Source organism: Perca fluviatilis, chromosome 6, assembly GCF_010015445.1.
Source record: "Perca fluviatilis chromosome 6, GENO_Pfluv_1.0, whole genome shotgun sequence".
In the NCBI taxonomy this organism is placed as follows: domain Eukaryota; kingdom Metazoa; phylum Chordata; class Actinopteri; order Perciformes; family Percidae; genus Perca; species Perca fluviatilis.
Genome location: NC_053117.1, coordinates 33,019,634 through 33,045,844, shown reverse-complemented (window position 1 = coordinate 33,045,844; position 26,211 = coordinate 33,019,634). Strand labels below are relative to the sequence as shown.

Sequence of the window (26,211 nt, the reverse complement as noted above, 5' to 3'; positions counted from 1 at the left end):
TAGTGCAAAAACAGACAATGATTTATCCCTTCGTCAGAAACATGTTTTCACATCCTTCATCTCATCCTCCACACAGAGTACTGCACAGAAGCCATGAGACATGAGTCAGTTATGAATCATGCATGCTTCACATAACCAAATGTAACACTTTGACTAGAGCTGTAACAATTAAAAATTTTGCTGTACAATTAAATGTCTCAGAAATAATTGTGATTAAAAATATAATTGTCTCTTTCATTCAAATTAAAAAATATTCATTTATTTATTACTTTTTCCAACAAATAAAGTTTTGAATGAATTCCAGGATACATGTTTTGTTATATATCTATATATATATATATATATATATATATACAGTGCCTTGCGAAAGTATTCGGCCCCCTTGAACTTTTCGACCTTTTGCCACATTTCAGGCCTCAAACATAAAGATATAAAACTGTAATTTTTTGTGAAGAATCAACAAAAAGTGGGACACAATCATGAAGTGGAACGAAATTTATTGGATATTTCAAACCTTTTAAACAAATAAAAACTGAAATATTGGGCGTGCAAAATTATTCAGCCCCCTTAAGTTAATACTTTGTAGCGCCACCTTTTGCTGCGATCACAGCTGTAAGTTCGCTTGGGGTATGTCTCTATCAGTTTTGCACATCGAGGACGACATTTTTGCCCATTCCTCCTTGCAAAACAGCTCGAGCTCAGTGAGGTTGGATGGAGAGCGTTTGTGAACAGCAGTTTTCAGTTCTTTCCACAGATTCTCCGATTGGATTCAGGTCTGGACTTTGACTTGGCCATTCTAACACCTGGATATATTTATTTGTGAACCATTCCATTGTAGATTTTGCTTTATGTTTTGGATCATTGTCTTGTTGGAAGACAAATCTCCATCCCAGTCTCAGGTCTTTTGCAGACTCCATCAGGTTTTCTTCCAGAATGGTCCTGTATTTGGCTCCATCCATCTTCCCATCAATTTTAACCATCTTCCCTGTCCCTGCTGAAGAAAAGCAGGCCCAAACCATGATGCTGCCACCACCATGTTTGACAGTGGGGATGGTGTGTTCAGGGTGATGAGCTGTGTTGCTTTTACGCCAAACATAACGTTTTGCATTGTTGCCAAAAGTTCGATTTTGGTTTCATCTGACCACAGCACCTTCTTCCACATGTTTGGTGTGTCTCCCAGGTGGCTTTTGGCAAACTTTAAACAACACTTTTTATGGATATCTTTAAGAAATGGCTTTCTTCTTGCCACTCTTCCATAAAGGCCAGATTTGTGCTGTATACGACTGATTGTTGTCCTATGGACAGAGTCTCCCACCTCAGCTGTAGATCTCTGCAGTTCATCCAGAGTGATCATGGGCCTCTTGGCAGCTGCATCTCTGATCAGTCTTCTCATTGTATGAGCTGAAAGTTTAGAGGGACGGCCCGGTGGTTCGTAGATTTGTAGTGGTCTGATACTCCTTCCATTTCAATATTATCGCTTGCACAGTGCTCCTTGGGATGTTTAAAGCTTGGGAAATCTTTTGTATCCAAATCCGGCTTTAAACTTCTCCACAACAGTATCTCGGACCTGCCTGGTGTGTTCCTTGTTCTTCATGATGCTCTCTGCGCTTTACACGGACCTCTGAGACTATCACAGAGCAGGTGCATTTATACGGAGACTTGATTACACACAGCTGGATTCTATTTATCATCATTAGTCATTTAGGTCAACATTGGATCATTCAGAGATCCTCACTGAACTTCTGGAGAGAGTTTGCTGCACTGAAAGTAAAGGGGGCTGAATAATTTTGCAGCCCACTTTTTCAGTTTTTATTTGTTAAAAAATTTTTGAAATAGCCAATGAATTTCGTTCCACTTCATAATTGGGACCCACTTGTTGTTGATTCTTCACAAAAAATTACAGTTTTATATCTTTATGTTTGAGGCCTGAAATGTGGCAAAAGGTCGAAACGTTCAAGGGGGCCGAATACTTTCGCAAGGGCACTGTATATATATATATATATATATAGATATATATATATATCTATATATATATATCGCTGTTATGTGATCCAGATGATGTAATAACATTCTATAAAGTGCAGTTAAACAACGCGATTATATAAGAAAAATTGACAGTAAGGGACAGTTCGGTATTTATGAAATGGACCACCGGATGAAAATAGGGCAGGGTCATGTCTTTTTATTCTTTGTTGAGGGGAGGGTCATCCAAAAAAAATTGTCCGGGGGGGGGAGGGGGGTTTACCCAACTTTTGTATTCATAGAAACAGCAGAATTTCAAAGTGGCTTGTTTGGTGCATATTTTTCCATGTAGCTCTTAGTCTCGGCCCTCCTTCGCTACCAGATGGGTCTGACCCATGAGTTTGCTGGGGGGCAGGGGGAGCACTGCTCCCCTGGTGGCTGAAACCGGTAATTGCATTGTTTAAAAAAATTTGTGGAATAATTACATCTGGAATGACCAGATATTTTATAAATATCTTAGCTAAATAACACAAAACAACTAAAGGGTGGTAGGTAATACATCTGATTTCATATACTGCTTTAGTAAAAAAAAATATTTCCTGGCTGACGATGGGAGCAGCAGGACGTAAAAAACGAAAATGAATGTTGCTAGTCTGAACATCTTACCGTGCCAACGTTGTAATAAAGGTTTCCTAAATGCCACATTTGATGTCAGCTTACTAATTGATTGCAGGTTTTGTGTAGATTTGGATTTACGTTTATTCCACTTTGTTTAAACGGCAAAGTGAAGGAAGCCTAGTGACGAGTCCATAGCAACCAGTTTGTGTGTTGAATGTTACCCAGAGTGCTTTGCTGAATGGTCTCAATGTTTTATTGTTTTATTTCATGTGAATACTAGTTTACTAGAGGAATAACTTAGTATTTGAAGTAATGCAGTAATGCAGGAAGTGTGCATTTAGTTTCCATGGTTATTGTGTTTCGACAACGTTAGTGAGTAAATCTACTGAAATGGCCACCACACCATAACAGAGGAGTGGGATGAGTCAGATGAGAATGCAGAGGTTTAGTCACGTATATCATTGCTGTAAAAAACAACGGTAATCTGTGTATCTTTGCCAAGCATAAACCAGTGCAGAAGGTATCGATAAATTATTGGGGGAGGGTCATGCCTTTTTTCCAAATCATTTTGGAAGGTCATAGAAAAATTATTACTGGCGAGGGGAGGGTCATGTCTATTTTGACTAAAGGTCCCAAAACTCCTCCGGCGGCCCCTGAAATAAATAACAAACAGTCCCTAAGACAATTACCTTATAATTGTTACAGGCCTAACTTGGACCAATTTATATTAATCAAATCAAACAAGGACAAAGTCATTGTAAAAGTCATTAATTGCTTAATTACTGCCAAATGTTGAAACGCTAAATAACTGCTTTACAACTAATTATTGATCTGATTTTTAACGAGTTATTTCAAGACACTTTACAGATAGAGTAGGTCTAGACCACTCTCTATAATTTATAAAAGGCGCAATTTCCCACGTGCAAGCATTTTGTGCAACAGTAGCGAGGAAAAACTTTTAGGCAGAAACCTCGGACGGACCCAGGCTCTTTGTGGGCGGCATCTGTCGCTGGCGGTTTGGACACAGACACTGATACAGATACAGATTTAAAACCTCTTAAGACTTTTTTAGGACACCCTGCTTACCTCCCACTGTGCAGGCAGATAAAGCAGTGAGCCAGGCACGCCACAAAGTCCTGGTCGTGGTTGCCCGGCCCGAGCACCAGGTTGCGGTTGACGGTCAGGACCCGCAGGGCGTCCAGCAGGGCCACCTGCTGGGCTACCGTCTTGTGGGGTCGACAGAGCTGGTAGAGCACCGTCCGGTTCAGACAGTGGTAGATGGTGTCGAGGGAAAGGCCCTGGGAACGCCTTTTAGACTGGAGGAGAAGAAAAGGGAGGAAAACAAAGCGGTGGACGAGGTCAGAGGGAAAGTAAAATGTTGGTTCTTCAGCTGTGTGGGCTGTGCTACACAGCTGTGATCTGGATATGGAGAAAGCGGCTGTGGAAATATTTCAGCAGAAAGAAGATTTGCTTGAGCTGAACTGGGTTAAGTTAGAGGGTTGTGACTGTAGCTTTGTTATTCCGGTGTTGTTGTTTCAGTGTCTGAGCAGAGAAGTGCTTAAGGACTTCAATGGGAACATATTTGTAAAAATAAAAGTCTTCTAATAAAATTTGATGTCAAGTTAAGGAAGCAAAAACTGAAATACAACGGCTACTTGTAAAGTTGTGTTCAGAGTCATTGTCCTACTATTTCTATATTTAAGTTTAATTAATAAGTAAGACGTTTAGTCTTTTAAACTGTTCACACAGAAGTCACACAGAATAGTGCAGTGCCTACTTGAATTATCCTTGATATTAAGTTTTGGCAAAAACAAAAACAGGATAAATAGATGAAAAGACACCAGTAAAGAAGAGTTTCAAGGCCACATTGAGAAAAGTCTGAATACAACAATGCAACCTGTTCTTTTAATAAAATACATGTATACAACCTAAAATTCTTTTAGGTTGTATACATGTATTTTACATGTACACATCTGCAAGAACATACTGCATGGTCTGGGTACTAATTCCTTCTGAATGCCTCAGCTTATGTTCTCTGATCATCTGAATCACACCAGCATATTTCCACAAAGGCGCATTATGGATTGGAAGATTAATTTCAGAGGATAATCTTCTAATCTTCTCACTTCGCACAGTAGTGTGTACAGAAGCCAGTAGAATACAAAGTCCACACACAATACCTTAATTGGATATCTCTCTGGAAGTCTCTCACTCATGTTTTATATATATAAAACTCTCTGGTTAAAAGGTGTTGGGCCTGTTTCACCTTTGACCACAACCAGCACTGATAGGTGTAGTTGGGTGTGGTCAGAAGTGTGCTTTTTGCACCTCTAGCCACACCCAACAGTGATGTCACCGGGTACTGGAGTACACTTGTACTTCACTGTAGCAAGCTGAAAAGTTAAACCACCAAAGGTCAGCAAAGACGAGATTATCAGAGCGCATTCAGTTACTCTTTAATAAACCTTTCTGAACATTCCTTTATTTATCAGACTAGTTTCGTTTTCAGCACAGCGTGACCATACGTCTAACTAAAAACTGCATTTACAGCTTGCAATCCATGATAACTATCTCGCTAACACCGACTTAAATTGTTTTTCTGAACTTGATAACTTGAGTGAACTGAGGTTGTAGTCACGACCCTCCAGCTGGAAATGTCTGTTGTCCAACTGCCTTAACACAATGCAGTACTATTTTAAGATGTAATTTGATAAATATTTCTCAACTGCCTTGATGTCTTTGTCAGTGAAATAAGAATATTCCTTCATTTTAAAGAAACGGATACATATCAATTCTTTAACCATTTGGGTTAATATGTCTATTTTGGACAGCGGTTTGGTTTGTACCTGTCCTATGAGCTGCACGATGAAGTCCACCACCAGCTTGGAGTCCTTGTTGAACATGCCCTGCCACAGCTTGTCCACCACCCGCTGGCTAAAGTAGAAGACGTTGTTGACCAGAATCTGATAACTGCCTCCACTGCTGAGGGGCAGAGAGGCATCTTCACCTGAATGGAGAGGAGCAGCAAGAGAGGCGATTAGCTGCAATTTGCAATTTCTCCTTTGGTGCATTTACCCGAAATGTGATACTGAAGGACTTTTCATCTTACAGTAGAATCACATTACTGAACAAAGTAAGCGCTTTAACAATTTAACAATTATTTACACTGGTTTCACAGACTGATTTTAAGTATAGTATTTGGAGACTTGTAGGAATAATATTCTCCTATAAGGATAGTCTTATGTCTTTAGCAACAGACAATACCTTCCAGATTAAACAACATAGCGTGCTCTCAGTAATATGTGCTGCACTTGTTATAGATTATATCCTCAACCTTACACCCTTATTCTATTCACTGTAAAACAAGACGAAACGTAATAACCAGCTCAGATACATTTAGAGGTAAGAGGAGATTTGTTCAAAGGACAAAACCATATTAAATATACATATATATTGGTGTATCGTCTTACAATGTGTATTTGAAAAAACAAGACTGCAGACTAAATATAACACAAGCAGCCATGTAAAAAAGCTGAAGATGCTTGCAGTTCTCTGGGCTTCTGACTGTGATTTGCTGACTCATGATGCAGCCATCAGAGCATCTCACAGAGCCAGCTAAGAAATCGGTCCAAGATGTCCTGCTGCAGCATGCTCATCCAGGCCTTTTCCTGCCTAATCATCAGCTATGTTGGTTAATAGCCTCTGGCCAAATACTGTTAAATTAAGTGGCGGGTTTGTCTTCTCTACTAGTCACTTTGGCAGGTAGCAAACCATTGTGGTAAGATGAGACAATCAGTTGCATCAAGCTGCATGAGGAAATTATTTGAAGGTTTTTGTTTATCCTAAAACTATAGATTACTGGAGTTGGCAGGTGTGGCAGGTAAAAAACAAACTTGAGACAGGCTGGATCCCTCTGTATGAGGGGTTGAGGACTTTGTTCTGACCTAGAAGGACATCAGCGGCCAGAAGATGCTCCATGACGCCGTCCAGGATGTTGGACTGAAACTCCTTCTGCTGAGTTCTAGTGGAGCGGTCCGGGGAGGCCTAGTACCAAAAAAACTCATATTTAGGACCATTATTTATTAAGAGTTAGGATGAGAAACCAAGTTTATGGGTTTGATCTCATTTAAAAATCAAGATATCAGATGACACCCCGCAGCCTAGTTATGTCCTCACCTCCAGCAGCAGGTCAATGATGGGTGTCTGCTTGCTGGCCGGGGTCATACAGAGGTTGTCCATGATCAGGACCCTCATGAAGTCAAAGACGTACTTCTTGGCTGGGTGGTTGGTCAGGGACGTCTTGGAGCCCACGTTACAGTATTCAGACTGGCTGCGGTTCATACCCGAGTCCCCAGTGAAGCCCTTGAACTCCTCGGTGGGAGACCCCGCCTCGTCGTCCAGATCACTGACCTGGAACAGATGGAAAATAATGTTGTTGTTTTTTTTACAGGACAGCACTTCAGCAAGGTTCAAGATCAAATAATGACATTTTATTACAGAGAACCGTACAAACATTTATTTATTTACTTTTTTTGTGTGTGGCTCCCGGCATTTTTCTTTTACCAACAAGCCACTATCTTATTAAGTAAACGGTCTGAAAACACAAATTTACTCTGAGAAAAAACTGCAGTGTCTTGCTTTTTGTTCTTCAAACTGCAGTAGTCAAGATTACAGTGCCAATGGTTTCAAAGGGGCAATAAGTTAAGGTTTTTATTGCCCCATAAGAGAGAATCACAATATAGCTGAAGCAGGTTGATAGGATTTCTGATCAATATCTGTGATTACTTGCTCAGGTGATGAGATTTTTTTGCTTTTAAACCTAATTTCAGACCAACAAAAAACCCTTTAATTGCTTGAATTTATAGTCTTGAGACAAAAGATTTGTGTAGAAGAAGTTAAAGTGCTTCATCTCCTTCTTATCACCAGTAAAGGTCACAGATTTCACATTGCTTCTGGAAAAAAAAAAAAAATGCCATACCATCTCAGAGTAGGGCCTGATGTTGAAAGGGAAGACAGATGCTGCCAGGGCACAGAGGAACTCTGCACTGTGCCACATCGGTGCCAGGTCGGGCACGTTGTGGTAAAGATACCTAAAGAACTGCATGAGGGTGACCGGGTACTCCCTCAGCCAGGAGCCTTCCTCCTCTGACTGCCACGGCTGGAAAGAGACACACAAGAAAACAAATCAAGCACTGACTCGACAGAATCACATATTATATATATATATATATATATATATATATATAGATATACACACACATACACACACCGTATATATATTTATATACAGTATATATATATTTATATATATTTATTTATTTATATATCTGGATTGGATAAAACCGTGGAATGAACCAGATTTTTTTATTCACTTTGCGTTCACTTTATAAGCAATTGCGTCAACATTCAATCACGTAGCTTTTATATTAAAAACTTGAAAGCTTGAGTACGGTTTGCACAGATGAATAAATGATGGATGGAAAACTGTGAGGCGCTTAGTTTGCAGGAGGTCGAGTGAAGCTTCCCAGCAACCAGCAGCGAGCGCTGTGAGATTCACCGAGAAACCCCTGGGTGTGAGTGTGTGGATATAAACAGCGAGTGTGTCAAGTCATTTTAGTTGGATTAAACGAATTTAGAAAGACACCTTTAAAGAATCCAGGCAGCACCTGCTGGGAAATCCTACAGAAAGAACCACTCACATACGCTCTCTGTGTGAGAGTGTTCAAAACTAATCTGCTTTTGGGAAAAAGGTGTTGGATTTAATTAGTCAAATTATGGGTAAAGAGGTTTCTCTTAAGCCTGAACTATGCCATTGGAATATTGATCCTGAGAGCATTTATTTCCTCAGGAAATGAAACTGTACTTTCTACAAGCTGTTGGAATTGGTTTTCTTTCCATCTATTCATCCTATAGGGCACGTTAAATTAGATCTGAGCGTTTGCCTTGATTATTATGCTCTTCTTGAAAATGACAATAAAGATAAGATTCAAAAAGAACTTCTGACAACCCAAAGTTTTTTTTCTTTTTCACACTGTAGGCTGAAGGCTGGTTCTCACCAGGTTGAGCATGCTGCGCAGCATGGCCAGCAGCAGGAAGGCCGCCTCTGTGTACACATTGTGGATGGAGGCCACTACTGTCCCACTGGACGCCGGTATGCCAAAGATGAACGTCCAGAGGGAGTCCAGGTCAAACTGAGAGGACAAACACACACACACTGGGGTAATATACAGTCAAGTAAACACAACACATACAGTATTATTTTATAATATTATTGTCAGAGATGCCCATTTGAACAAGCTGCGTGTGTTTTTTCCATCTATGTGTTGTTTTTACATCTGAAAACTGATAATGTATAATATGTGTATATTTGGCATCAAGAATTGAACTTGTGTGTGGTTACACTTGTAGCTTTTTCCCTTGATTTGTGGTTAATCATGCTGGATAAAAGTGGGTAGCTTAACAGGAGCTGCAAACATATATTACCCTCAACATACAGTCAGACTCTGATGGCTACTACGCTGTCAGAGACCATTATGCTGGGACATTTGACTCATAGGTTTACTAAACATATCCAAATTACATTTGTGTCTAATGTAGCAAGGTCCCTATTACTCACTGCATTATTCCCACAGAAGAATTATTAAAAACAAAATCAAGTTAAATTTAAGTAAGACGGAAATTAGGTCTTTCTTAAAAGACATTAAAGTATGTTCTTTAGTTTCATATGTACCGATTTTTTGTGTATAACATTCAATAAATATTACTTATAGATTCAGAACAAACTGAGCAGATCCATTAGTATTAGTAGAAGAAGAAAGAAGGTTGGGTATACTAACATGTACCTGCAGGCTGTCTGGCAGCTCGGTGACGGGCTGCTGCAGGAACAGCGCCATGAGCAGGAAGTAGAGCTCCGGCACGTTGGTGTGTTTGGGCAGCAGGGTCTGCAGCACAGGCAATCCTGGGAAGTGGCAAGCGTCCCGGTTGATCTCTCGCACCGTTGAGCGCCCACCAGCACTGCGGCCCACGTTGAAGCCTAAAGAGGGGGCATGGAGAGTTAAGGGAGGAGTGAGGGTGAATGTTGCATGAAGGCAGACAGGTGGTATTACCGCACACGCCCTCTGACTACAGCATCTACTGGAAACTCTGAACACAGCTATTAGGGCAGGTTTATCAAGGAGGTGGTTATAATAATAACAACCCAGGACGGTAAATCCTTTAACTAAGATAATCAGGCGGGATTCAAACTGGAAACTAAGGCCGGCTACACACTGGCTGCGTGGCGTGTGCGTGACGTTTCTGTAGCGTGTCAGCTGCGTGGAGTTTTCTATGTCTTTACACACCAGAAACGTGTCTGACGCGGCGCTGCTGCTGCTAGCCTTGTCTGTACACATGTATGTTTCCCATTGATTTACTGCACTCAAGCAGTAGTATACTTCATGTTAAACATAAATATATACTGATTTAATTACAGCAAAGACAACGTTGACAGTATTGACGGCAAAATGGGCTACAGAATATTTCGTTAGTTGACAGGTGCAATATTTGAAAATTGATTTTCTTTTAAAATTACATTTATATCTGCATTTATGTCAAAACCTAGAGACTTCCAAACATCAACATGTCATTTATTAATATGTATTTGTGTCAAAATGACACAAACGCTTCCAACACACTTGCGTGTCGCATGAAAAATAGGTGTCGGTTCTATTTCTAGCATGCACGCGTCTTTGTTTTCCCGAGACGCGCGTTTCACGCAGGCTAGGCTAAGCTCTAACCTGTTAACGTGGGAGCCGAAATATAAATGGACACGCCACGCATCTTACATGCTCACGCCACGCAGCCAGTGTGTAGCCGGCCTAAGAAAAAAATTTAGAAGAGTAGGATTTGGTTGAGCTGGATGACAAACTCAAATCCAAATAAAACTACGGGTTTCACCCTGATTGCATACATTCAGACAATGCTACAGCAGTGGTAATTCTGTTAGGCCATGTCACTACTCAGCGAGGTTTTCGTAAGCAAGGTCAGTGGTTCTCAACCTGGAGGCTGGTAAGATGAGATTGGTGAGGAAGTAAAAAAAATCTAATATAGAAATCTGTGAGCATATTCTTGATTTTTGACTGAACACGTTAATAATTATAGCATAAAAGTGCCTGTAAAGAGAATATAAAAATCACAATTTTAAGGCCAGAGTTAACAATTATTTATACCTACAAATACTTAAAATGACGAACTGAGCAGGTTGAAAACCATTGAGCTCAGGAGGGACTACGGTCGGAGCAGCAGGGAGTGCAGGGAGGCAAAAAATATGAAGACGAACCCTTGGCAGTGAGGCGCACAAACTGCGCAGCTTTCTGTTTACTGAACGATGGCCAACTCCGACGGAAAGCGTTGCCAGAGTCTGGAGAGGCGTCTGCTGAGCCATATTACAACATACAGTATATACACTGCACATTATTGTGTAGTGTAAAGAATTAAACAATAGTGTGAGCTATTATCAAGCACACGTCCTTGCAAGACAAATGCCTAAAATTCAATCGTCTAGAACTACAAGTACTTCAGAGTTAATATTGTTTCCCAGATTCTGTTTAATTAACCGTCCAGTGCCAACGCAGGCTTGTGCACTCACCCAGCACTGTGCCGATCTTATTGGTCAGGACAGAGTCGGTGTGGTCCAGCCAGCCTCCTCCACAAAGGCCCTCTTTGAAGCGGTTAAGGATGGATTGGTTGGAGAGCAGCACCACCAGGATCCACAGAGCTGCCGTGACCGTGCTCGAGTGAAGGTGTTCCTCCATGAACATCAAGAGCCAATCAAAGCCCAGCGTCCGCACTAGCTCTTCACACGCCCTAAGGGGAGGGGGGGGACGACAACAGAGAGCTCATGGGGTGAACGGACGCTACCCAGTCGGAGGTATGTCTAAAACCTTTGTTTTATTGTAATTTTATTACCCTCACAACCATCTCAGGTTACTTTTAGCGTTACTTACTGGGCATTGACTGTGCACTTCTCTTTGGTGGTGAAGAGCAGTCTGAGCAGGTTGTCCAGCAGTTGGTTTCTCAGCAGAATGAGGTTGGCTGACAGGAGACCGCCAAAATCATCGTCATTAACTGGAGGCACAAAGATCAGTCATATCAGTTAGAAAGTTTGTCAAAAATTTGAATATACTGTATATGCATGTACATCATGAGCTGAATATACATCAAAATAACTGCTTTTGTATTTTCCAGCATTTGGCCACATAAACAAAGGATGTAATGTATTTCATTTATTGTTACCTCCATCGATCTTCTCCTCGTTATTGATTTCCATGACGACAAACTTCTCACACACGGCGAATGTGGGAAGAGTCGAGGAGATGAACTGGCCAAACCTGTGTGGCGAAGAACAAAACTTTTTGTTTTGTGTTTTTGCTTCCCGTTCCCCAGTTTTTGGAATCAAGCATACGGTAATAACTAACGAATGCAATATGCACGTTGAGCTCTACTGCTTCTGGTAATTTACTAATGCTATGGTTACTTTATCCTGCATGAGTTAAATGTACAACACGTGGATAGGTATGTCTGAACATGTGTTTACCTCAGCAGATCATATGGGTTGGGGAAGCCCTGCAGCAGCAGACTGAGCACGTTGCTGATGGCAGCTACGGTCGGCTGGGACAGCGAGGTGTCTCTCAGGGTCAGCAGCAGTCTGGGGATCAGCTGGAACTCCCTCAGCAGTTTGGCATTTTTAGCCGCCTCACTGTTCAATACAGGAAGTGGTACACACAGTTAGTTTAGCTTTTCTGCTAACATGTAATCCATGCTGCCAATAAACGTCTTCAGTAAAATAATAATAATGAGCATTTACTATTAAATCACTTAATTTTTTTATTTTGGGCAGATCTTAAGGAAAATTAAGTGTTGACACTTGCCTGGATTCTGTCAGCAGTTCGATGAAATGCTCAAACAGAGACAGATGGAGCTCGTAGGGAGCGTGGAGCCAGACCTGAGGAGCAGAAGGAGGAGACTGAGACGACACAAGTTGTGTTTGGCAACACAAACTACTGTCGAGGCCAGGTGGCATCTTGGCACAGAGTGGCCCAGTTTCTAAAAGGTTCAACAGCCGTGTAAAAAACGTTTGGTTACACTTCACTTGAAGGTGTCTACATAAGAGTGACAAGACACTGTCATGAACACATGACACAGTCATGACACATGAACCCTAACCCTAACCCTAACTTGTCATGACAAAAAACGAATGACACTTACTAAATGAAGCGTTATGTCATAAACGTTTTTGACTTGTTTATAATGTTTATGACACGTTCATGACAGTGTCATGTCAGTCTTATGTAGCTACCTTCAAGTAAAGTGTAACCAAAGCTGGTTTTCTCATTATGCCACGGCAGCCAGGACATTTAAAAATATACCTGCGACCCTCACTCTTTCATCAGCCAGATAGAAGCTGATGAATGGTCAGTTGCCAAAATGTTTCTTTTAACTGGTGGACTGCAATCATGCTGTTAAATGGAATTAGCTTGGTGCTTTATTTCATTAGGATTTGCTGGCATTGTGGTTTTATTTGACTCCCCAAGCTCTCACCTCAAAGTCACAGAGCAAGTCCTGGAAGGCGGTGGAGTTGGGAATGATGGAGGTCTCGTGGCCACTGTCAACTGTTCCCACCAGAGAGAAGGTGAGGTGGAGGATGTGGCTGTTGAGCAGCGAGCGCTTCTTCTTCAGCAGCATAGCCAGGAGCTGCACGGGACAGACAACAGCAACAAATATTTTAGCCAGTGTATTTCATCGCCTTTTTAATGTCACATTTCTGTTTTATCACTGTAGAAAATAAAATATCAAAGTTTTACCAAACTTATTAGCTTTCTGTTTGTGATTGTGCAGCCAAGAAAATAAACAGTAGTTTTAAGATCACAGCCAACAGAAGACATGAGATTGAGAAAAAAGAAATATGAAACAAATATACGAAATCACAGCAGCAAAGAGAGGCGAGTAAGTGGAAATACGAATAAAACTTAAAAGAGTAGTCATTTCTAAACTGATATTAGGAAAGAGGGCTATGTACGTAGGGATATGACGAAATTTATCGTCGAAACGATATGAACAAGTCTAGCGGATATATTTTTCCTATATCGTTTCTATCACAACGTCGAACAAAACAGCAGCCAAACTATGTTGCGGCAATATTTATGACATTTACATGATGCTTTACATCTTCCACATTATGTTAATTCTTAATAAAATGAGAAAATAATTTGTACTTATCACTTGTTAAGTGTCAAAAGATTTCGAAAGAAACCTGCCACCTAACAGTCAGTTATAAAACCCACCACACCATACCTGTATTTACCAACTAATGAGTTTTTGTATCCCTGCTTTTTTTAACTACAGGTAAAATCCAGACTATCAGAACTTGTTGTGTGACCGGTGTCAAACTGTAGAATTGTATCTAACCTGGTAGCCTTTGATGCGCTCCATCTCCTTACTGGCCAAAGGGTTGCTTTTTACAACACACACCAAAGCTTTGACAGCAGCATACAGCCCCTCCACATCGGACGCCATGGCAACCAGGCCCAAGATGGCCGCCGCCCCACCCACATACTGCAGGTTGGTGGCCACGGGTTTGGGCACAAAAACACGGACGCCTGAAGGGGTAAAAGAAAAAGGAAAGGTGCGTTTTTCAATTCAATTCAATTTTATTTATAGTATCAAATCATAACAAGAGTTATCTCAAGACACTTTACAGATAGAGTAGGTCTAGACCACACTCTATAACATACAAGGACCCAACAATTCTAGTAAATCCCCCAAGAGCAAGCATTTAGTGCGACAGTGGCGGGGAAAAACTCTCTTTTAGGAAGAAACCTTGGACAGACCCAGGCTCTTGGTAGGCGGTGTCTGACGGTGCCGGTTGGGGGTGTGATGAATAGTGGCGATAACAATCACAATAAAGATAATGGTAGTAGTAGTTCATGGCATATGACATTTCAAATGTATGAGCTTGTCACAGAAAACAGGATTCGTTGCTGATTTTATGGGTTATTTCACAGACTTGGCTTACCTAAATATCCGATGACAGCGGCTCCAATGGTACGCGCTGGCCCATTGAGGTGGCCGGCGGCATTATGAATCAGCTTGACCGGAGTGGCGTTTTCATGAGAGGACACAGTCAGCTACAGAGGGAGGGAAGATGTTCAGGAAAGAAATCCAAACCAAAAAACCCACAAACACAAAGCTACTCTTCCTTTTTAGTTTTTTTTTATGAAGCCATTTCCCTTACTCTCTCACCATTCTGCATGATTTTCTCATTTGTCCTTGTCAAATGTATCCCACGTAGTCTTTGCTTATAGACTTTTTCTTTTGTTTTGTGTAGGGTTTGAATACGGCATGATGTGGATGTGGTGCTTTTATCCAGCCAGTTAGAATGAAATAAGAGAACAATTTAGCAAGTGAAATGAGAAAGATGAGGTAATGTTACGGTCGGTATCTTTATAAAACAAAAACACTAATGTATTATCTTAACCGCTGGTACTATAAACCACTCTCTTCCTATTCTACAAAAGGTCCCTGTAGCAGCAGCAATGCTGCCTCTGCACTTCTTTGCTGTTTCCTTCCTGCGAGTCGCTGTGGGCCAAGGCTTAGCAGGGAGAGCAGAGCAGGCTGGGAAATTACTTGACAGGTGGGAAGAGAGATAAGGACGGGGAAGGGAGCTCATTTGGAGCTCAAACACACACATAATGGGATGGTGTGTTAGTTCCTGTAAATGCATATTATGTGTAGATGAACAATCTTGCGAGTAGATCAACTGCATATTTTCTGTAGAAGAGTGACTCTGACCTTTGCACGCCACTATGCACCTGCACAGGGACGTGCAGAGACATTTTGGGCGGCAGGGGCTCAAAGGAAAAACAAGGCCTAATAGTTAATAAATAATTATCTGTATGAAATTTAAACAAAACACTATATTAACACAACTCTGACTACCTTACCAATTTATCTTATTTCCCTTAGACAATTGTTTAATAGTTTTTATAAATACTCAACTAAATAATCAGTTCACAGAGACTTTTTAGTATTCACCAGGTTAATCACAAACAGCAAAGGAAACTCTGCCACAATGGTTTTTTTAATAAATCTTTTTACTTTTTGAATTAAAAATCTCAACAATCTTGACACTAAACTGAAAAAGGCTGTTGCTGCAATTTTGTTAATTTCACAGGAAAAAACACTGCACCAATAATGAAAAAAACACACTGTTATTATTAGATGAGGAGCCTACGGTCAAAATAATGAAGTTACTGTTTAATGCAGGACACTTTTCTCATGTTTTGGTACATTTAGAGATTTTGGTCTAATTTGCTTCCATGTCTTCTTTTACTTTAATTGAAATAAAACTTCCAAAATACATATTTAGATGGTATTTGTTTTAGGCTGCATCTGTAGATTTCTTCTAAATTAATCTACATATTTATACCTAACATTTAAGGAGGAAAAGACTCCTAACTCATTCACTGGGGAAGTTCTGTGGTGATATGTTTAGTTATTTAGTTTATCCTGTTCACCTGCAGTGCCTTGTCGAATGAATGCAAATTAGCGCATTTTAATTAGTTACCGCCTAATTTGCATATCAATGTGGCGATTGTGATGACGTTATTAGACACTGATTTTACTGTAGCGGTTCATGTGGAGTGTCTCCATTAAGTACAGAACATTAGCCTGTATGGCCATGATGCCTCGGCTAAACCTTAGCTAACTGAATACATTTGAAAATAGCTCAGGCATGTTAGCAAGACAGAAGTTAACTATTTGTTTTGTCTTTCGGGTGATTAGCTGTAAACCCGAGGCACTGGCTGCTTAGTCTTTTGTTCATCATCACTCACCTCCGCACAAGACATGACAAACGTTCTGGGGTACGAGCTGGAAGGGTCTGCTTACCTCTGTGTGTGGATGTGTCTCTGTGTGTGTGTGTGTGTGTGTGTGTGTGTGTGTGTGTGTGTGTGTGTGTGTGTGTGTATCACTGTCTGTCTGTCTATGTGTCTATGTGTCTCTGTGTGTGTGTGTGTGTGTGTGTGTGTGTGTGTGTGTGTGTGTGTGTGTGTGTGTGTGTGTGTGTGTAGCCTTGGCATATATAGGAGCGAGTATACGTTTCTACAATGATAATATTTTTTGGAAACACTCATTCTCCATTTTTTAAAGCCATTGTGAGGCTTTATTCAGTTGATTGCTCCAGTCTATATGCTCCTTTCAGCACATTCTCCCTTTTTTTAGGCTCCATGATTGCTTTTGACAAAGTCCCCAAAGATGTACAGTCTCAGATTCTACACTGGCTTCAATAAAATACAATACAAGCATGGTGACTTTCATTCTACAGAGCAGTGGTATGTCTGACCTGTTTGGCGATAGCTTTGCTGTCCAGTTTGTTGTAGACTTTCCTGATCTTGGCCACAGAGAGAGTAGTGACAGAGAGCGCATAGAGACTGAAGGAGACCTTCTCCTCTGGTACCAACGCCACTGGGGAGGCAGGTGCTCCCTCTGTCTTTGAGTCTTTACCTGGGACAATAAAAAAGACAGACGGGAGGTATTGTAAAGATATGACAGAGATGTGAGGAAAGGGGATACAATTTCAAAAGGCAAGGGTAGAAAAAGGTATAAAAGGATAGAAAAAAGTGAAGATGGCACACTAAATAAAAGAATATGAGAATTGAAGAGTAAACTTGTCAAGGCAGCGGAAGAGGACGAAGCGGACCACTCACAGGGCAGGTAGACGGCCTGGAAGCTGCCCACGTAGTTGGGTCCCAGTTCGTAGATGGCGGCGACGCTGGTGGCGGGCAGGACCTCCTCCAGGAAGTGGCTGGGCCCCAGGCGCCACACCAGGCTGGAGAGCTGGCGCTGTGCAGGCGGCGTCCCCACATACCCGTACACAGTGCTCAGCACAGGGGGGTTGGTGGAGCCGGAGCCGCCTGGTGCACTGTGGACGTAGTGAAGCTGGAGGAGAGTAAAGGGGGAGGGCAAATGATGCAGATGAGTGATTTCTATAAGGGAATATCACATTCAGAAATTGACACACAAAGATGGAGCTGAAGATTTCAGCCACACAGTCAGTCATTTGTGTCATACCAGAACAGTGAGCAAAGCTATTTACTTGTTTACATGTTTTAGATATGTGGGTAACATTTAAATTTGAGCATTTTATTATAATAGCAGCAGCAGAATGAGTAGAAATGAACAAGGCAACCAATTTGCAGATTTTAGAGTAAATGCAGAAAAATAATCCAAGCGTGTTATATAAATAACTAACTTTTTATATAGGTTTTAATAAAATATATCATTGCCATCTTCAATATGTTTGGGTTTCAGACAGTTGGTCGGACTAAACAAGATACATAAAGACACTTTTAGGGCTGGGAATTTGTGATGACCATTTTTCACTATTTTATGACCAACGCATAAATCGAGTAAACCTTAAAATGATTATAGGATTAAAATATAATCAAAAATAGTCACCGAGTTGCAGCCCTTAATGATACACAAAAGTGGCCAGGGCTGCTCAGAGGGTTAACAAATACTGTCTGTGCTCACTACCAAACAAGCTTTGTAACTGTTCTTTGAACAAACGTATATATGTTAGAGATGTGTAAATCTAAGGTCAGGGTTACAATACAACAAACGAGTTAAAAAGCTGCACAATGTATCATCTATTCATTATTCATAAATCATCCGTTTGAGGTACTGAATGTACCGTTGTTCTTGTTGTTAAAGGGTAGATACTTTTTCATTTTGCCGAAGAGCACCGAAAAGATCCTCGGAGACTGTATACTTACAGTAAGAGCAAAGTTTTGTGCTTTACAGACACCCATTCCCAGAGGGCAAAAAACACAACCGCAAGTACACTCGTACATGCACACAGACACACCAGATACATATGACTAGCTTGTTGTTTCCTGTATGAAGACCTCAGCAGGAAATGAAGCTGCTGTTATCAGCAGTGCCGAGTTGAAGCTTGGACTTGTGGTCTGCCACGCCGTTCCCCTGCTCTGCTCTCTAATCTCAGGGGAATCTAAAGTCACTAAACCACAGGCCACATGACAGTATGCTGATATCTACTCTGCATATTTCTATCCACATGTCCATCTACATTATATGATAATGAGAATAGGAAATGATACACATCAGCATATTCGGAACAGCACTGATATTTGGATGAATGCCCAAACGAACCGCCTGAATAATTTCTTAGACGACTGGGAGATTCTTTTTATTTATTATTTTTTTGTTGTTGATTTTTTAGGTGCTTGTTTTTGTCATTTACCAGCAATTTACTGGTGAAATAAGTCATTGTTATGGGTTATTGTTATTGCATTATTAATCAATCATTTAATTTTGACCATATTGGCCTTAGCAATAAACAAGTCATTCTTTAATGTCAGCAACTGTCATTTTGTGCTTTTTTTATATTTTATATTATATACATTATAAATATATTATATATGTTTCGGTTCAGCACCGTCTAGGCACGGCACCATTTTAAAAGTATCGATTTAGCACCGGTATCGAGAAAAAAAGAAAAAAAAAAAAGTTACCCAACCCTAACGCACGCACAGACACACACAGGGTCCAATGTATATGTCAGTATTTCCATTATATGCTCAGTCCAGCAAACTGCTGAGGAAGACTTTTCCTGAGATGTTGCACATGTATGATATCACTCAAGTCTATAACTTTACCTTGACAGTGCTGATGAGCTGGCCGTCGATGTACAGCGTGGCCATGCTGTTCTTCAGCATGCCTTTGCTCATGACCAGCACCAGGTGGTGCCACTGGCCCTCGGCGATCAGCTCGCCGCAGCGGAAACGAGCACAGCAGGGAAGGATCTCATAGAAGGAGGCTTCTTCACTCGACTCATCCGCTGCTTGATGGGGGGAGGGAGAGGGAAGCAGGGGGGCAGTATCGATGAGTCAGAGGGCTCGGGGCCAGGCGTAAAAACATGACCTCTGGGTTACTGACTGAAATCCCACAAGGCACAGCTTGATAAGGTGTAATAGCTATGCAGACTGCTCCCACTAACCACCCTTAAAAACACAATATATAAACAGTTTCTACATTTAAATACATACTGAGATGATTCAATCCCCGGTTAATATAATATTCTATCATCATTGATATCTACAACAACAGAAGCAGGTTTAAAATTGTATATGCACTGGACCACCATTAAAAAGCCATATTTTGTTTGCATGTCATGTTTACACAACATACGAAATATCCTAACTGCTCAGAGTCATGTGTAAATGTTGACTTCCCTCACTGCAGAGTCGCACCTGTGGCCTATTCTTTAACTAAACTGCGGCAAATTTGTATTCACTTCTTACTTTGCCAATTATTTGGACTCCATTTGATGTCGAAAACACCATCTGATGCAATAAATGAAACGGGTTGTTACATCCTACTGCTGTACTCACAGTAGGTCTGCAGCAGCTCCTCCTTGGTGGAGACGGTGAGCGAGCGATCTTTGGCGGACAGCACCACCGCCAGGCAGACGTAGTGTTGCTCTGAGGACGTGGCCCGACGGACGACGGTCAGCAGTCGCACCGGGTGGGCCTGTGGAGCCGCGCTGAAACGCTCGACGCAGAACCAGGTGGAGTAGCTCAGGCCTGACGGAGGAGGGAACAAGCGCTCCCCTGGAGGGGAAAGAGGGAAAGGTGGAAGAAAAAGAGATCAGAGGATGTGTAATTTTCTTTAATATTTCCAAAGGTCAAACGGTTATGTTCTACAGTATGGTTTGTTTTGATTTATTTTTTGTGTGTGCGTGTGTTACATATACAACAAAATAAGTAAAAAAGAGACACGCAAAGGAAACCCTGAAAACCCTCAAGGGGCTTGGCATGTTGGGTTCCCAAAATAATTAAACAAAAGGTAGCATATAGAAAATAAAAAAATAAAAAACATAGTCTATAAATAAGGGACAGAAGAAAGGAACAATTAAATGAGGAGAGAAAATAAAGAATGAAAAATGTCATAAAAAGGAAAAGCAGTCATAAAAAAAAAAAACATTAAAAACATTAAAAACTAAAGACAAGAGACATGTTGTCTGTTCATCACAATACTTTCTACACCGCAGCCACATATTTTGCTCTGGGATTTCCAAAACAACACAAACTGACCCATGTGAAGCGCTACCTACTATTACATGTACATGTTGATACACTGAACTGTGTAAAATAGGACAAACACATTTGTTTTCTCCACAAATTGGCCTCCAGGACTTTTGGTGTGTATACACCATATTGGGTTTCTAACATTTGCAGCTCTCTGAAAAACATTTTGCCTGTGAGACATTTTCATTTATTTACCGAGTGCCACAGATATTATAGTTTGGACTGACTGCATGTTTACTCGTTTTGTTGCTGCTGGCAACAACTTGATGTTAACAGCAAAAAAATGAGCTGGAATTGTGGCAAAAAATAACAACAACATAAACGTGAAATATGAAAATTCATGCATTACATCAGCTTGGCTTCATTTTGTTTAATGTTAATGTCACTCTCAGTTTGTCTAAATGTAATCTATGATCTTGAATGATTTTTTCTTTTAAAGGTGAAATACACCACTAAGCCCCTTAGGTAGTCCTATCTCACCACTCTACAAATTATAAAAAACAAACAAACATTATTTTAAATGTGACAGAGAGAAACCGTATTTGGGATTCAATATTCCAGTCTGTCAGCGCTGTTTTCAAAAGCACACCTTCAGACTGTAAAATAAGATGTAGGGATTTGAAGGAGGACACCCCTTATAAATTGGCTTCAGATACCCCCAACTCTCTAAAGACGCCGATAATATTACTGTAACTGCGTTTGATTTGCGCTGATCTTTGTGAATTGGACTGTTTTTGCAACAAGGCTCTTTTTATGCCAAATGTATGCATATTACCTAATTTAAATACGTGCAAATAGCACAGTAGTACCAAGACGCTATTTGCGTGGCACCACTGCACCCTTTGCGGGTGCTTTGAGAATTGCAAGTTTTCTTTTTGGTCTAATTTGTGCAGGTATAGAGATCCATACTCAGCCTTCAGGGCAGAATTAGGCAGACAATGTTATTGCCATTAAAAAAAAGAACTCAAATTATGGAGCAACATGCAAATAAGTAGCACTACTCAAACCTGAAGGCAATTAGTCTTTGAGCCACATTGTCTGGCTGTCACTCAAGGTTTATAAAACAAATTAAAATTGGGCAGAACACCATAATTCACTGTCTGCTGGCACACCCCCATCTGCTCTGAGACAGACAAGCAAGGACTGATTTTGCATTAGGCCTTACTGGAGGACATACCCAACTACAAGCCAATTGCAAGTTCACTAATACTTTTACATTACTTCTTACTTGTGGAGCTGACTATGGACTCATGAGACTTGGATTACTGAAATAAAAACCACCACAAATGTTGCAGAAAAAGCTGCAGCAAAATCGCTGCAAACCCCAAGACAATGATGAAACTGGTTTGAGGGAATACATCCATTTCTATAAATCGGTAGATGGTTGATACAAAAGAGGTGCTATGAGTTCCTGAGCAGACGGAGGATGCTTTGATGAAGGAGCTTCTTGATGATGTCATCCAAGGATATGGGTCAGCCAGGAGTGGTATAGGAAAGGGAAGAAGGGAGGACAGAGGAGGGGGAGGAAGATTGAGACAAAGGAGGCAAGAAAGGCAAGAAGGTAAAGTGACAAGAGGAAGAGGGATGGAGGGGAAAGAAAAAGGAGAAACAGTAAAGGTAAAGTAAGTAAAAGGGATGGAGAAAGACAGACAGAAAAAGGTCAAGGTTTAGAGACAGAAAAGGAAGATGTGAGTGACAGAAGAGATAAGGGGGAAATAAAAAGGGCGAGGTCTATAAATAGTGTTGGGTGACTGGCTGGAGAAAACAAAAGGAGGAGAGCGTGGGGTGGATGAGTGCATAGGGAGCTGATGAATAGGTAAACAGATGGAGAAATGATAGTAATGTATGAGAGGGAGAGGGAGAGCGAGAGGATGAGCAAGAGAGGAGAGGAGAGGAGAGGAGAGGAGAGGAGAGGAGAGGAGAGGAGAGGAGAGGAGAGGAGAGGAGAGGAGAGGAGAGGAGAGGAGAGGAGAAGTCTAGCAGTGCTTCATAAATACTAAATGATGCTACAGACTAGAAAATCAACCATAACGTCACAGATTATTTCTATCTCTGCCTTCAGGTCTTTGGGTTGGGTTGCTGTTTGGGTTTTAGGTGTTGGAGTTTTTCTTTTGCAAGCACAAATGATGAAAACTGAAAACATCAGTACAAATACAATCTTTGTGGGTGAGACGAAGTAATCCTGAGAAGTTTAAAAAACAACAACACTGTGCCCCGAGACGAAGGAAGAAAGTAAGAAACAAGAGGAATGCAGATGCACTAGTGAAAACGAAAGTGATGAGGAAGATGGTGCACAAATAGAACACTAAAGATGTAACAAGTTAACGCAAAGACGGTGTGTGCGGTTTAAGAAATGGGGCAAAATCAGCATGTTAAGTGTTTGAAGAGGGAGATAATGCGTTTCATGTGTTAGGATTAACAACAGCTGGATTGTGCAGGAGGAAGCAATATGAAGACTTCAAATATCAGAATGTTTTCTTACTCTTTCACTGCTTTAGTGGAAAAAAATTTTGTATACCTCAATCATTTCTGTAACAATGACAGAACATGTTAATACTATCGTGGCAAGAATAAAAAACTTATTTTGCTAACTAACAGCTTGTTGCCCGCCAAACCTGCTGGGAAAGAGACCCCAGAACATGTTGGTTGGTGGTTAAATCCTACACTGATATTAAAATACTAATACAATGTTATCCCTTTTGAAGAAAATGAAAATCCAAATTAAATGTGCCAACAATCCAACAAGCCGAACCAAGTCACTGTGAAACATCAACTAAATCAAAATACTTGCTAATGCAGTTTCCTAATGTGTATTTTGGTGAAAAAGACTGAAAATGTATTCTGAATCAAAATACAATACAGGCTCAAAGACATACAGTGGCTTGCACAAGTTTACACACCCATGCTAAAGTTGACTAAAAAGAGGAATAAAAAATATCATCACATATGCGTCACCATACCTAGAGATTGGCATGGGGTACTTTCCATAAAATCATCTCTCAATGCAAATCAAACCAGCTATTAGGCTAACTGAAATAAAACCATGCCAATCTGTAGGTATGGTGAAGGGTATGTGATGATGTGGGGCTATTTTAATTCCAAAGGCCAAGGGAACTTTATCAGGATGCATAGTGTCCTGGATCCATGAAATAACCTTTAAAAATAAAAATCTGCCTGCCTCTATAGGAATTTAACATAGGGGTGTGTATACTTATGCCCCCTGTATTTTAAGGAAGAACATTTATTTATTTATTTATGATACATTATTCATTCACAAAGAAAACTGGTGTCCTTAAAGATTGGATTTTCCAAATTTTTTTAATTAAGGCATTAAGATCAATTTCCAAAAGACTTTTTTTTTATTCCTCTTTTTAGTCAACTTTAGCATGGATGTGTAAACTTATGCAAGCCACTGTGTGTGTGTGTGTGTGTGTGTGTGTGTGTGTGTGTGTGTGTGTGTGTGTGTGTGTGTGTGTGTGTGTATATATATATATATATATATATATATATATATATATATATATATATATATTTTATATATATATATATATATATATATATATATAAATAAATAAATGTAGTAATCACTGAAGAAAATGGCTAGTTTAATTTGACATGTCGTCTCACACACAGACTAAAGTTTGTCAATAGGATGACTGTGGTTGCGTCTTGTTAGTAGGGCTGCACGATATGAGGAAAATATGCAATTGCAATTATTTTGACAGATATTGCAATATGATTCACGATATTGGAGGGAATGATAATTTTTGTATCATTATTCTTATTTTCACTGAAAAATATTAAAATAAAAAAATAAAAAGTGTGATTTTTGCGAGGATCTGTACCAAACAAAGATTTTTGTCTGTAGGATAGGATTTGTAGGACGGGATGTCTCTGCAGCACCACAATACTTCATTCAGACTGGTTTGGCACATATTTTGCCTTTAACAAATATTGTGCTGCCCCTGCGATTTTGGATATTGCACTAGTCCATATTGCGATTTCCATAAAATTGCGATTAATTGTGCAGCCCTACTCGTTAGTTCACCAACTAGTCCGGCAAGTAGTCAACATGTCTCTACATTTCAAGGTGCAATGTAGAGGCTAAGATGGTAACCCCTTGTACTATATTATCCAACTGCAAAATAAAGAAAGTTTAGGCTGTCTTTACCTGTACCCATCCCGCTCAGCACTGCTCCGTCGCTGACACCTGAGGCGTTGGTGTTGTTGGTGGGAGCGTTGTGTGGAGCCAGGCTGGGCAGAAACAGGCACCTGCACAGGAGGACAGAGGACAGATTCATGACTGTTATCTGGTGAAACAGCTGTAACAGACAAGTAAAGTAAATCTCAAACCCAATCATTTCAATACCATTCCTCCTAACGTCCCATATTTAAAAAGAGAGCAAGGTTATTGTTCTTATGTCATTCTCTGTAGGAAAGAAAGCCAAACTGCAGCAGCAATTCAGGACACACGGAGGAAATTAGCACAATTAGCACAATTCCTGCCGGTTAGCATTACATTGAGCGCAGTCAAATACAATTCCACTTCTGTTAAATCACACAAACATCTCTATACCATAAGAAAAAAAATATATAACTGGTGCTGAAACAATTCGCCAGTTACTAATTAAGTGTAAAAGAAATTCGATAAAAAGACCAAAACCAAAAATGTGTTAGTCTCTCAATGCTTTCAGACTTCCCTACCAAACCATACCATTCCATTCCATTTCAGCCTCTCAAACATGAGTAAATTAAACATCTTTAGTTTTTCGACCGTTTGTTGGACAAATCACACAATCTAAAGACATTCTCCTGGACTCAGTGTGGATTAAGAGAGGCTCTTTTTTTGTTTTTGTTTTTTACTAATCTGACATTTTTTATTATTAATAATTGATTATATGCATAGATGACATACAGTACATCAATTATACAAATGAAAAAGTGATACTTGCAGCTCTAGATATAATCCACTTATTATAAGATTTTTTATTAGCTCTATAAATTATACATTTTGAAAGAGACACGGATTGAGCCCCAAAATGACCAGATTTTTTGTTGGCTTTCTCTCTTTTTTTGTCCACCTGGACAGGAAGGTCCGAGGTCAGGGTTAGCTACAGGACAGTGTTCCTTAAGCTGGCAGGGATTCAATGACTTATTCGAGGACACTTCTCAAGGGCAGGCAGACAGTCTGTCGAAGTAGCAAGAACACCACACTGCTGCTTCATAGTAGCAACATGTATGCTGTCTTTTTTATCTTATTATCACCTTGATTAGGTTAAATAAAAAATAAAAAAAACACTCCTGGGATTTCACCAGCTTGCTATGCTAATTTTTCTTTTCCCAGTCAGAATGAGATGCAGTCTTTTCCCCTCCACCCCCATCCACCCACACTAGATGGGGGCCCTTGTGAGACGGCTGGCTGAGTGAGTGCGCATTGGTGTGTCTGAGTGTGTGTGTAAGCATGTTGTGCATGATAGAAAGTGGA

General features: G+C 40.4%; 1 protein-coding gene across 8 annotated transcripts in view; it reads right to left on the bottom strand.

The window, feature by feature from the left end:
• The window catches only part of wdfy3 (WD repeat and FYVE domain containing 3), a 113,282-nt gene that overhangs the window by 24,666 nt on the left and 62,405 nt on the right, over positions 1-26,211 (bottom strand). For 3 of the 8 annotated variants that reach the window (XM_039804502.1, XM_039804498.1, XM_039804503.1), the window contains 21 exons: positions 24,898-24,998; positions 20,031-20,249; positions 19,296-19,480; positions 17,325-17,556; positions 16,961-17,121; positions 14,633-14,744; positions 14,026-14,216; positions 13,159-13,311; positions 12,489-12,562; positions 12,155-12,316; positions 11,854-11,948; positions 11,565-11,685; positions 11,207-11,424; positions 10,898-10,993; positions 9,417-9,613; positions 8,637-8,771; positions 7,559-7,738; positions 6,757-6,990; positions 6,525-6,624; positions 5,427-5,587; positions 3,667-3,896 (listed from right to left, as the gene is read on the bottom strand). In XM_039804502.1, the coding sequence (XP_039660436.1) occupies positions 3,667-3,896; positions 5,427-5,587; positions 6,525-6,624; positions 6,757-6,990; positions 7,559-7,738; positions 8,637-8,771; positions 9,417-9,613; positions 10,898-10,993; positions 11,207-11,424; positions 11,565-11,685; positions 11,854-11,948; positions 12,155-12,316; positions 12,489-12,562; positions 13,159-13,311; positions 14,026-14,216; positions 14,633-14,744; positions 16,961-17,121; positions 17,325-17,556; positions 19,296-19,480; positions 20,031-20,249; positions 24,898-24,998 (3,357 nt within the window). The remainder of the gene's footprint in view (positions 1-3,666; positions 3,897-5,426; positions 5,588-6,524; positions 6,625-6,756; positions 6,991-7,558; positions 7,739-8,636; positions 8,772-9,416; positions 9,614-10,897; positions 10,994-11,206; positions 11,425-11,564; positions 11,686-11,853; positions 11,949-12,154; positions 12,317-12,488; positions 12,563-13,158; positions 13,312-14,025; positions 14,217-14,632; positions 14,745-16,960; positions 17,122-17,324; positions 17,557-19,295; positions 19,481-20,030; positions 20,250-24,897; positions 24,999-26,211) is intronic. The other 5 variants (XM_039804501.1, XM_039804500.1, XM_039804499.1 and 2 more) reach the window with 5 other exon arrangements.